Genomic DNA, 12,248 nt, shown 5'->3' with positions numbered 1-12,248 from the left:
CTGTATTCTCCTATGCAAGATCCTACATGGTGCCTGCAACGTCAGAACTTCACATTCCACTTAAGCAGGGGCCTAGCCCTACGTTCCAAAGAGCCGCACGGTGAGGCAGAACTGGGGCTGTATGCTAGCTATCTCATGCCACTCTTCATCTTTACGAGGACAGAGGGCTCAGCCAAACAAGGTCAGACAATACTCAGACAAATTTTGCCTCTGGAAGCAGGGTCCAAATATTTGGAAAATCTGCCCATTTTAATTTAAAAAACAAAAACAAGTAAATAAGGCTTTATCTCATCACATGTTTCTCTTTACCAAAACATATCTACAGATCAGTTACATCAAAGCAACAGACTTTTGTACTTTAAAATCCCCCACCCGGACTCCTAAGCACTGTATTAAATTACAGACTTTATGCAGAGAACAGATGCTCCAGGGTGAATGCTGAACTCAGAGCTCTTAAAAAAAAAAAAAAAAAAAACAGAACAGAAAATGGTTTGGTCCATTTCACAGCTTGAGAGCCATTTTACGTGAAGGCCATTCCTGGCAGTTTCAGTAACAATGTTCATTCTCCAAGGAGAGGGGTGGGAAGGTCCCAGCTGGCCTATCTGAAATAGATGGCTGCTTGAGCGCCTGTTTGGGTCATGCTGGAATTGACAGTAGGGGAATTGTTTGTATTACCTAGCACTTAACTGACTAACTACAGGGGCTTAGGATTCTCCACTTTTTCCTCACGATCAGAAGAAAAGCAACCCAAAAAAGGAGAAAAAAAGGTCACAGTAAGTAGAAGGAGAAATCCCTGGAAGTTGTGCGCCTGATGCTAGTTTCCTTTCCCCTCAGTGTTATCTTGGAGAGTTCTGGCTTAGTGCTAGAGGACCTGGTATCTTTTTTCAATGATGAATCACTAGTTTTTTGAGTCCGGAATGAATATTACTAGCAAAATTTCCAGTTAAGTCTGTACAAGAGTCCCCAATCCATTCCAGGGTGTAAACTGCTGAGGCTATCAAACCGGCTAAAGGTGTGTTTTTTTCCCCCAGGAGAAAAATTTATTTCAAAATGTGCAAAATTGAACACACTGATGGGATTGTAATTCTCGTACAATTCATTCATGGACCCTCTAGATCACGTCTCTCCACATTCCTCCCTCCCACATCCCCCACCCATGATAGTAAGTGAATGATTCAGGTTATATGAATGACCAGATTCGCTAGTGGCAACACAACAGAGCTCAGCTTGCCCTGTGTGTGCAAGCAGGAAGCAAGGCTTAGTCTCCAGCTCGCCCACAGCTGAACATATTATGCTACCATGGTAACCAAAAAAATGACATCTACTCAAACGGTGAACAGGTCAATGGGATGCTAGGGAGTGTTGTTCTTCCCAGCGTGGGCACCCATCCTCTGTGGATCTTGAGAAGGGTAGTGGATGGGGCCTGGGGCTCTCATGAAGGGAGGTGGAGGCCCCATGGTGTGGAACATGTGCGGTCCAAAACCTGCAGACACAGAACACAAGTGTCAGATTACCAGGCGCCCTGATGAAGTATTTTATTGTTGCCTGTGTGTCATTCAAGCCAGATAAGCAAAACATAACTGAGCCCACGGAAAGGGTGCCCCCTCTCCTCCTTCCCCAGTTTCTGAGGAATCCCAATTTACACCCTTTTAACCTTTCTGCCAGCATAATGAACAGCTGAGGACATGTTGCTATTCAATGACAGACTGTAGATTCCAATTCTGCGAGTGCCTGTTCCCCCGCTCCCTATTATATTACGAACTGCCAACTGTTTTGTTTTCACTACTGAACATACCAGAAGTATTTGGGTAACGAGACCATCCAGCGCAGCTGGACAAACCCAACACTTCCTGAAGTTCCACCGGGATAAGGCTTCACGTTTTGAATATACAAACAGTCAAATATTGACACTAACATTCTCTCTGTTTAGAGTCTCTCCTAGAAGTTGGGGACAACATGAGGTTTACTCGGCTATCAGCGAAGCAGGGTGGGCCTCAGCACAGGTTATGAGACTCTCCTGGGTACTGCAGAATTTTGCAGAGAACATATTACACCACAGGCAGTTCAGTCTAACGAAGAGCCAGTTCTACAGTACAAGCTGGTTCATAAACCCAGATCACACTTAGTAGGTACCACAAAAAACTACAATAGAGAGCATCTGCTAGTAGGTAATCTGGCAAGTAAGACCTGATTCCAGCCCTCTTTGGTAAAAGGACATAGTTCTAACTCTCCCCACAGAGTGGGGGAAGGGGAAGGGAATTACCTGGAGGTGGGGGCGGAGCAATGCCAGGGGGTGGTGGCAGGGCAATGTTAACCACGGCTGGAGGGCCACTGGGAGGTAGGTTGAAGTAATTTGCAGATGCCTCTTCTTCTGCAGCTGGAGGAGGGGGAAGAGCTTCAAGACACAAACATCCCTTGGTTACTGGTGAAAGCTAGCAGGCAAAATATAAGCAAGTATCCACCCCATCCCTAAGGGGAGTGCTTCAATCAGCTCTTCCGACAGGAACTTTGTTAGTAATGTGTATCTGACAGACGCAGGATGCCAGTGAACCTCTAGAACAACAGCTGTGACCCCTTCCACAGGCTCTGACCCTTCCACAATGAAAATCCAATCCTAATCCTAAACAACTGGGATTGCCTGCCCCAACAGATGACACTGAATGGATCAAGAACACACAACCAGATCTTATGCCACAGAAGGTCTCAATGATTTAAGTGCCTTTATTCTAACCATTGTAACTTTTCAATCACCCTGTAAAAAAGGCCTTGAGTCACCTTGAATTTCCTTCTAGCCAAAGATCCCTTCATTGCCCATAAATACAAGACTCAGCAGCCAGCTCTTATTCGAACACAGGTTCATTAACTACTCTGAGAGTGAGATGTGCTGCTGCCCTATTGGCCCCAGGTCCCAATGGTATAGAGAGCAAACCAAGAAGTGTAACTCTGTTCTGCCTCATGGTAGCAAGTGACCTGCTGTTCTGTGTTTGAGAGGGCAATCACTGGTATAGAACCATTTCTCTTACCTCCAGGTAGCCCTGGGACTGGCTCCAGCTTTATACCAGATTCTGTAGTACCTTCTTTTTCCTTCTCTTTCCCTCTTGCTGCTTGGGACCTGAAATCAAAGCCAAAAGCATTAGAACTGAAGAAGGAGGTGGCAGAGTGGGTAGACCCTCACAAGAGACAGTTTTACGTCACCAATCCCAGACCCACTGCTTCCGGCCAAGGATCACGAATTTACAGAATGCTAGCAGCAGGGACTTGGTGAGTTGGCGCAAAAGGAGTTAGTGTTGTTTTTTCAGACAGCAGTGTACCCACCCCAAAATAGAATTTCTCAAAGAGACCCAATGCCAATTACCCTCCAACACCACATTCCCCACCAAAAGACAGGCAACCCACTAAATATTTGGGTCTTTTACACACTTGGCTTCCATTCTAAGTCACCAAGACTTTTGAGTTGAATAAGGAACAGTACATGACTCTGAAGTGCGCAGTTAAGAGCGGATTCTCCAAAAACAATATCCTGAGGAAAACCTCCAAAAAGGAAATAAATGCTTCCCCACTTCCTCTCCCACTTGCTCACCTCCCCCACTTGACGTTGAGTCTGCGTCCATTGACAATAAGCTTGTTAAAGGATTTCTCAGCAGCCACTTCTGCAGCTTGCCGTGTCGCGAACTGGATGAATGCACACTGCTGCCTCTGTACCACGGTTATCGTCCGGATCTCTCCAAACTGGTAGAAGTGATTTCTGCAAGGAAAGGACAGCAAAATTGGATTCTGCTGCTCTTCTCCATAAAACACACAATACATTAAAGGTCTCACACGCTCACACCCTTGGGAGACAAGCACCCTTTCCCCTCTATATCATGGATTCAAATCCAGTGTTAGAAAAGAGGGGAAATGCCTGTCACAGAACTTTAATCCCTACATACAGTTATGCAGCAACAGTGCCAGGGGTTTCTTCAGAATTCAGGAATTCGGAAGATGGAGGTTACATGAGGGAATTTCAACTGTACAAGTGTAAAATGGGATCCTCAGGGCACCAACAGCAATGATGCATTTTGGGGGGGATTTTTGGTGGAGGTGGGAGGGGAAGAAAAGAATTTAAACACAGCACAGATGATGTTGCTTAGATTTAACTGTATTCCCACCTCCACAAATTCTGCGCTCCTCTAACTAGACCTATTCGCCAGCTTCCGGTTAGGGTAAAGTGAAGAGAGTGGTCGTTCACTTCTGACTGGTATGGACAAATGAAGGGGCTGCATAACCAAGGGATGAACAGCCCCCTTCACTCTCATTCAGGCATAGCAACCTCAACAAAATGCTCACTAAAGAGGAACACTGTGACAAGCATCTTAGGAAAATGTTAGCAAGCTAATTCTCCATTATCAAGGCATCAAGCTGAAAAGCAAATGCAAACTCAGATGTACCAACGTACCTCAGATCAGTCTCGGTGATGGTGTCTCCCAGGCCTCCTACATATAGTGTGGTAATGGTCTTGTCATCAGGTGGGTCCAGACGAGGCATGGTTGAAGCCCGTTTCAGAAGCTTATCAGCTACAGGATCATTAATACCATAATAACGATCTTTGATGTTCTGATCGGCCAGAGGATCGTCTGGGTCTGTAGGTTTCTCGTGTCTAAAGTAGAGTAAACAAAGCATTTCATAACATTACACTGTTACAACTGCACCACAATAACATGACTGCAACAGTCACCTTTCTCCTTAAAAGGCTATCTGAGGACTAACAGTATTCAAATAATCACACCAAAATGACACACAATTAAAGAGCCCTAAGAACTCAAATTACTTATTAATTTATTATAACATTCGCCACCTAGAGTTTTAACAAATAGCAGCTCGGACAGCTCAACCAAGGTTCCATGAAACTGCATGAGCTAGGTTTCAAACAAAGTTACTTGCTGAGATATGTTCAGATCACTGACTGTGGGACAGTATTTTCTGCTGCAAGAACTGATGTTGCCAAGAGAGGCAATGAACAATGTAAGAGAAAAGCTGCACTTGATCTGTGGATTGATGTTTCAGCTCACTGCTGAATGCACACAGTATGATCAAGAAAGAACTTGCTGGAAAGGGATTCATTCACTGGTAATATATGTCAAGTTAACATTCAGTTTCAGAAAGCCTTTGACAAGATCCCTTATCTAAGGCTCTGAAGCAAAGTAAGCAGTCATGAGATAAGAGAGAAGGTCCTCTCCTGGATGAAAAGACAGGAAACAAAGGGTAGGAATAAATGGTCAGAGAGGTAAATAGTGGTGTCCCCCAGGGATCTGTACTGGGACCAGTGCTGTTCGACATATTCATAAATGATCTGGAAAAAGAGGTAAACAGTGAGGTGGCAAAATTTGAAGAGGATACAAAATTACTCAAGAGAGTTAAATCCAAAGCAGACTATGAAGAGTTACAAAGGGATCTCGCAAAACTGGGCAACAAAACAGCAGATGAAATTCAGTGTTGATAAATGCAAAGTAATGCACCATGGAAAACATAATCCCAACTACCTGTACAAAATGATGGGGTCTATATTAGCTGTTACTACTCAAGAAAGATCTTGGAGTCGTGGATAGTTCTCTGAAAACATCTACTCAACGTCCAGCAGCAAGTCAAAAAAGCTAACAGAATGTTGGGAATCATTAGGAAAGGGATAGATATTAAGACAGAAGATATCATAATGCTACTATATAAATCACTGGTTTTCCCACACCTTGAATACTGTGTGTTGTTTTGGTTGCCCCATCTCAAAAAACATACATTAGACTTGGAAAAGGTCCAGAGAAGGGCAACAAAAATGATTAAGGGTATGGGACAGCTTCCATACAAGGAGCAATTAGAAAAAGTGGGGACTTTTCAGCTTGGAAAAGAGATGACTAAAAGGGGGATATGACAGAGGTCTACAAAATCATAAAATGGTCTGGAGAAAGTGAATAAGGAAGTGTTATATACCCCTTCACATAACACTAGAACCAGGAGTCACTCAATGACATTAATAGGCATCAGGTTTAAAACAAACAAAAGGAAGTACTACTTCACACAACAGAGTCAGCCTGTGGAACTCATTGCCAGGGGATGTTGTGAAGGCAAAAGTATAACTGCGTTCAAAAAAAGAATTAGATAAGTTCATGGAGGATAGGCCCAACAATGGCTATTAGTCAAGATGGTCAGGGATACAACCCCATGTTCTGGGTGTCCAAAGACTAAATGCCAGAAGCTGGGAGTGGATGACAAGGGATAGATCACTCAATGTTTACCCTATTCTGTTCATTCTCTGTGAAGCATCTGCCATTGGCCACTATCGGAAGACAGACTACTGGGCAACATGGACCATTGGTCTGACACAGTGTGGCTGTTCTTATGTAATTTTTCCTGCAACATCAGCAAAAATGCTTATGAAGACACTGCATTACTTCCATTTTACTCAGAATTCCCTATATTGCAAACCATTGTTAATATGTTAGCTTTTCAAACAAAACTGTACCTGTAGGGACACTCTTCCCCTCTCTTGCATTCTCCTTTCACCCAAAAAGAACAGATGTGGGGTCGGTTGCGTTTATAGTAAGGGGTGGTCCGAGCCAGTTTAAGCAACATGTCACTGGTAGAAGTAGCTTTTCCTAGAGCACCAACTGGTCTTGTCCCATCAGAGTTTGAAATCTAAGCAGTAGGTAAAGAATGCATATTTCATTACTTGGGACAGGAAACTGATGCACATAATCAGAGAAACCAGGAAGTTTTCAAGATTATCTAATTCATTTAATCTACAGCACAAGTGAGATAAGCCACCAACAGATTCGGTTAAAAATGCATTCCTTACTTCTCTCTCCATGTTCTGGGTGTAATACTCTTTATTGACATCAGATTTAGGCATGTCATCCTTAAAAGAGAGCCCTGCATCTCGAACCTGAATAGGTAGACCTAAAATTAAACGGAAGAACAAAATTAATATTAACCGAAAGCAGAAAGCCCAAAAGCGGTTATTATAACATATTAACGTAGCTGTATTCAGAGATAGGGGTCCTGAAGAGCAGTCAAATCTGTACTGATTCGTTGTTTTACACTGCATTAATTAATATCCTATGGATAGCATTACTTCACCTGCTGTGAAAGGTGAACTGAATGAGACTGAAAGTTTGTCTAGTTTCATGATAGTTTTTTAAAAGCCTCATATTCTACTGAAACATATGTGAATAGTGGGAATTCAGTTAATCAAATATAATTCATCCTACATCTAGCATCCCCAACGGAACAATTTTTACTCTTGCCCGCAACAAAGGCATGCAATGTCAAGATTCTAATCCTCTCTACAGTTAGAGTAAGATTCATTGGGTATCAAAGTCCAAACACACTTGGAAATTCATAGCAACTCAGTCGTATGAACACAGTCAATCAGATCACAGCACTCGTGTGTATGGGAAGATCCTATTTTAGAATGGATTCAATTATTAGACATGATTTAGTCTTTAATGAGCTGGAAAGTTTATGCACAGACAGGAGCACCATTTGGCATATATATGTGCCTTCTGGTATAGCCTAGAAGAGATCGCAGTCAGATTTGTTCAACTTCTCTCTCATACAAACATCTCTAAATAAATATGCATCTCCATGCCCTAGGCACACAGAGTCATGGAGATACACATTTATTTAGAGATGTATTAAAACTATGAGGAGACAGGAGACAAGCTACACACCATATTCCAGGTCAAGCAGGCAGGTCTGACACACATTCTTCAGCTTGCTACATGTTTGGCACACTTCTGTCTTCTTAAAGCGCATTCGAACACCTGGGCACCAGCGAAACACTGTGAAGGGCCTGGCACAAATCTGAGACAAAGAGAGCAGTGACTTGTACCGCTCTAATTGCGGCCAGCAATGACACTAGCATTCAGATTCTTATGGAAACTAAACTACTACTAGAGGCTTCCTCCCTTTTAATCACCTGCCTAATGTTACTACCTTAATATGTAAAAATTCAAGCAAACAACTCAGAAAACCCAATCTTTTCTTGAAAAAAGGAGTACTTGTGGCACCTTAGAGACTAACAAATTTATTTGAGCATAAGCTTTCGTGAGTTACAGCTCACTTCATCAGTTGCAAATTAGCTGTAATGATCCTATATACTAAAGAATCATTACAGCTAATTTGTAGGATATGTCTGCAAATTATATACTTGCTGAGATAGCAAGAGACCCAGTCCATCTGGCCACAGGCATTTAGGCCCAGAAAAGGGTGGCCTTATTCTGAAGTAATGCATACAGTCTCTGTGGGGAGGACGTTTCTACTTCCATTGTACACTGGACTCGGGGCAGGGGAGCTGGCTCTCAATACATCACTCTGGTTTCCTAACGAAAAGGAGATGATGGTAGGAAGGAGGAAAAGAGGGAAACAATACATTTTAACTCCTCCACTGGAGTCAATACAAGGCATTCTGCTTTATATTTCCAAGGGATATCACTAAAGATTCCTGCTTTCTCCTTTTTGAAACACAAAGGCTGGCTTGTCTCAGAGATACCCAGCATGAACCACTTGCTGGCAGGGGAGTTACTGAGATCCAGAGGGAAGCCAAGTTCCATCTACCACCCATTTGCTAAGGCAAAAGTGAAGAGGAAATGAATTTTTAACAGGAAAATGCTACATTGATTAAATAAATTCAATAATAATCCAGTCCAGCATTAACCACCACTATGTTATGAGATTTTTTTTTTTGGGGGGAGGAACAGCAACCGATAAATCCAAACTAAGAGAATCAGATTTAAATTCAAATCTCTTTGAGATTACTCCCCCCCTCCCCACCCCAATCTACTCTTTCTGAAAAAGTAATGTCAGTAACCTTCCCACCAGGAGTGCTGAACACTGCATCTTTTGGTGCCAACCTCTGGATTCAGTGAATCCACTAGGAGGGTGGGGTTAAAGAGCAACACCACACACTCCTGGGGCGAGAGGGAAGGAATTTGTATAACTAGGTGATTAGGTTATTTTTGTTCAGGTGTAATTATTCTCTTACAGAGTTTGAAACCTAAACCCTAGAACACTGTGCTCTTGCAAGAGACTGAGTGAAAATGACTAGAAGCAGAAGTGCATCTGAACAATTCCAAACTTTTTTTTTTAAGTGAATAACCAGACTAAATAGTGAAATAAAGGAAATAAACCTAAACATTTTTCAGATTTAATAATTAAGGGTCCAATCCTGAAAAAATGTACAATCATCTGTAACTTCACTCACATGAGAAGCCCCACTGACTTTCATGGATAAATCACATGACTAGAGTTATTAATTATTTATATTACTATAGCACCTATGAGCCCTAGTCACAGACCAGGACCCGATTGTGCTAGGTGCTGCAGAGAAACAGAAAAAAAAATAAGATGGCCTCTTCCCCCAAAGAACTTGCAATCTAAGTGTAAGACAAGAGACTACAGATGGATACAGAGAGATGGGGGAGTATACAAGGAAACAATGTGACAACATTGGTCAGCATGATAAGCAGTGAGCACACCAGTAGCTAACTGTTGTCAAGTATTTGTAGGCAACAGGGCATTCACATGCTCAAGAGTTTGCAAAATCCACCCCTTAAAGTGTTAACAAAAATAAGCAATTGTTTGAAGCTGATATTTTCAGCATTATATCTTAATTCTAAATGGAAACTAATGAGCTAGTCCAGAAGTCAACTCTTACAATGAAGACAAACATACCTTGCATTCTTTTCCATATTTCTCTTTGGTCTGGAATAAAATCAAATGAAAGTTACTAAAAAAGCCCACAAGCTACTCGTCAATGCTATGATCATACATTACATGACTTAGAAAATACTCCCCTGCTTTCATCTCTTCCACCCAACCATCCACATGTGGTACCACCATAGCATCTGCATATTTTCTCTCTGTGACGGTTGCATTTGGAGATGTCTGATCCTATGGCTTTCACTTAATCTGGACACCCTTTGAAAGGTAAGTGGGAGGAAATCACTTCCAAACCCTTCCACTTTTTCTGATGGCAGAATATTCAATAGAATATTTTTAAATCTTTCAAGAAACCCCTCAGCTTCGGCTTTTTAATATCTGTTTTCTAAACAATGACAAAACATCCAGAGATTCGTAACACACAAAAATAAATCCTCTATCAATCTTTGAAACACAGACGATATTTGCATAAAATATTATAGCTCATTAGAATTGCATAGACTAAAATGTGCTTAGGGAGAGAAGAGTGGAGAAAGGTGGATATTTAAAATGAGAATACACTACATAATTGTACTTGGTGTTGGGAAAGGTAAAACAAAATGGAATGGTGACACGTACACAGCCTTCAACTGAAGAGGTCAATGCAATGGGTATAACAACAAGGATTTAAAGGCCATTCAAGCAATCTTCATCAAATGATATCAAAGCACTTTTCAAAGCACATTTTAAAGACTGGGCAAGTCATTTAGCCTTTCAGTACATCACATTTCTCTAAGTCAAGAAGAGAGTCATCATCAAAAGTTGTGACAGAATCCATATTTACCCCATCTCTTATGATTTAACCATTAGACAAGCGGTCTTGATTTCAGCTCAATTGTTTGATTTGTTTTATCATGTTCCCCATACCCTTGGCCAATACCGAAATCTAGCCCTCTTCCCCTATGCACGCATGTTCTGCTGCCAAGAAGCAGCACACAGAAGCCTGTAGGTATGCATTTTGGCATCTCCTACTTGTCCCATTTGTCTGAGCTCATTTTTAGTCCCCTAAACCAGCGGTTCAATAGCTAGTCTCACCATACACCTTAAAGGACAATGACTCGAGGCAGTCACATACCATTCTGATATAGGGGTTTTCTCCAAGGCATGTCTGACACAGAATGGGGAAGTCCTGCATCAAGGAGGGGGGAAAAAAAAACAGTCAGGACTAAATCTCAGAACTCACTTCAGATTAGGCCTCTATTCAGCAGCAACATTTCCGCAGTCTGCGTCTCTCAGATCAGAGATGCTGGACTGGTGCTGGACTAATTTAAAGCTCTGACTACCCAAAGTGTGGGGGGGGTGGGGGGGGGGAGAGGGGGACACGACAAAGGCCCCCAACACGTCCCAACCAGCTCCTAGCTGAAACCTTGAGAAGAGCCACACACCCGCTGCCCGTTATTTGTATTTAAAAAGCAGAACACTCCCAAATACGTGTAAGATCCCACCTGGTCAGGAGCCCAGATTAGACACCAGCAACCCCGGGGGAGGCCGTGGACTGTGCCCGTGCCCGTCATTTACACGGGGTCAGCGCCCAGCGGCCCCAGACAGGGAGCAAGGCCCGGCACCCGCCTCGGGAGAGAGCCCCTGGCCGAGAGCCTCCCAACCCACAGCCGCCCACACGCCCTTCAACCCCGGCCCCGGGCGGGCCCCCGCCACCGCCAGGCTCTCTGGGCCCGGCCGGGCCGCCGAGGGAGGCTAAACCCACAGCGGGAGGGTGGCGGCCCCTCACCCCCACCGGGGAGCCTCGCCCCGCAGGCCCCGGCCGGGCCTTACCGCGTCCTCCCAGTTCTGCCGGTTGTAGGTGTTGGAGCCCAGGGACGTCGCCATCTTGGAACCAGCCCCGGTGGCCGCAGCCGCAAGGCCCGGACGGAAGCGCGCGCGCCGCTCCGCCAGCGGCCCGGCATGCACCGCGAAAGGAAGAAGGGCCGTGACCCCGGCATGACCCTCGGGGAACTGGCGCGCTGCCGCCTGCCGGCGTCCCCTCTAGCCGCCGCTGAACCATAGAGAGCGGGAGGGTGGGGGCGTCTGGCCCTTTAATTCACCTCGGGGGAGGGGACCAGAGCTGCCAGTGGCGCCCCTTTCCGGGGGGAGGGGGGGTGAGAATCTCGCCCGGTGGGGAAAACGGCCCCCCCGGGGAGGAGGTGAGAGAATCCCGCCCTTTAGTGGGGGAAACGCCCCCCCCTTTCGGGGAGGGGGTGAGAGAATCCCGCCCTGGGGCTGGGTGGGGGAAACGCCCCCCCCGGGGAGGGGGTGAGAGAATCCCGCCCTGGGGGAAACGCCCCCCCTCGGGGAGGGGGTGAGAGAATCCCGCCCTTTAGTGGGGGAAACGCCCCCCCCCTTCGGGGAGGGGGTGAGAGAATCCCGCCCTGGGGCTGGGTGGGGGAAACGGCCCCCCCGGGGAGGGGGTGAGAGAATCCCGCCCTTTAGTGGGGGAAACGCCCCCCCCTTCGGGGAGGGGGTGAGAGAATCCCGCCCTGGGGCTGGGTGGGGGAAACGGCCCCCCCGGGGAGGGGGGTGAG

At 45.0% G+C, this 12,248-nt stretch overlaps 1 protein-coding gene across 1 annotated transcript; it reads right to left on the bottom strand.

Moving 5' to 3' along the window:
- Positions 1 to 202: 202 nt before the first annotated feature.
- On the bottom strand, positions 203 to 11,619 carry RBM22 (RNA binding motif protein 22). Its single transcript, XM_073355323.2, has 11 exons — positions 11,503 to 11,619; positions 10,805 to 10,858; positions 9,703 to 9,732; positions 7,701 to 7,833; positions 6,827 to 6,927; positions 6,494 to 6,666; positions 4,436 to 4,636; positions 3,581 to 3,745; positions 3,024 to 3,112; positions 2,264 to 2,395; positions 203 to 1,483 (listed from the first exon to the last, which is right to left on the bottom strand). Exons 1-11 carry the CDS (start codon positions 11,554 to 11,556, stop codon positions 1,353 to 1,355), a joined length of 1,263 nt encoding a protein of 420 aa, XP_073211424.1. The 5' UTR covers positions 11,557 to 11,619; the 3' UTR covers positions 203 to 1,352.
- Between the last annotated feature and the right edge of the window lie 629 nt (positions 11,620 to 12,248).

The sequence above is a fragment of the Lepidochelys kempii genome, chromosome 8, assembly GCF_965140285.1.
Source record: "Lepidochelys kempii isolate rLepKem1 chromosome 8, rLepKem1.hap1, whole genome shotgun sequence".
In the NCBI taxonomy this organism is placed as follows: domain Eukaryota; kingdom Metazoa; phylum Chordata; order Testudines; family Cheloniidae; genus Lepidochelys; species Lepidochelys kempii.
The sequence above is the reverse complement of the archived record's forward strand: the minus strand, read 5'-3'. Positions and strand labels throughout refer to the sequence as shown.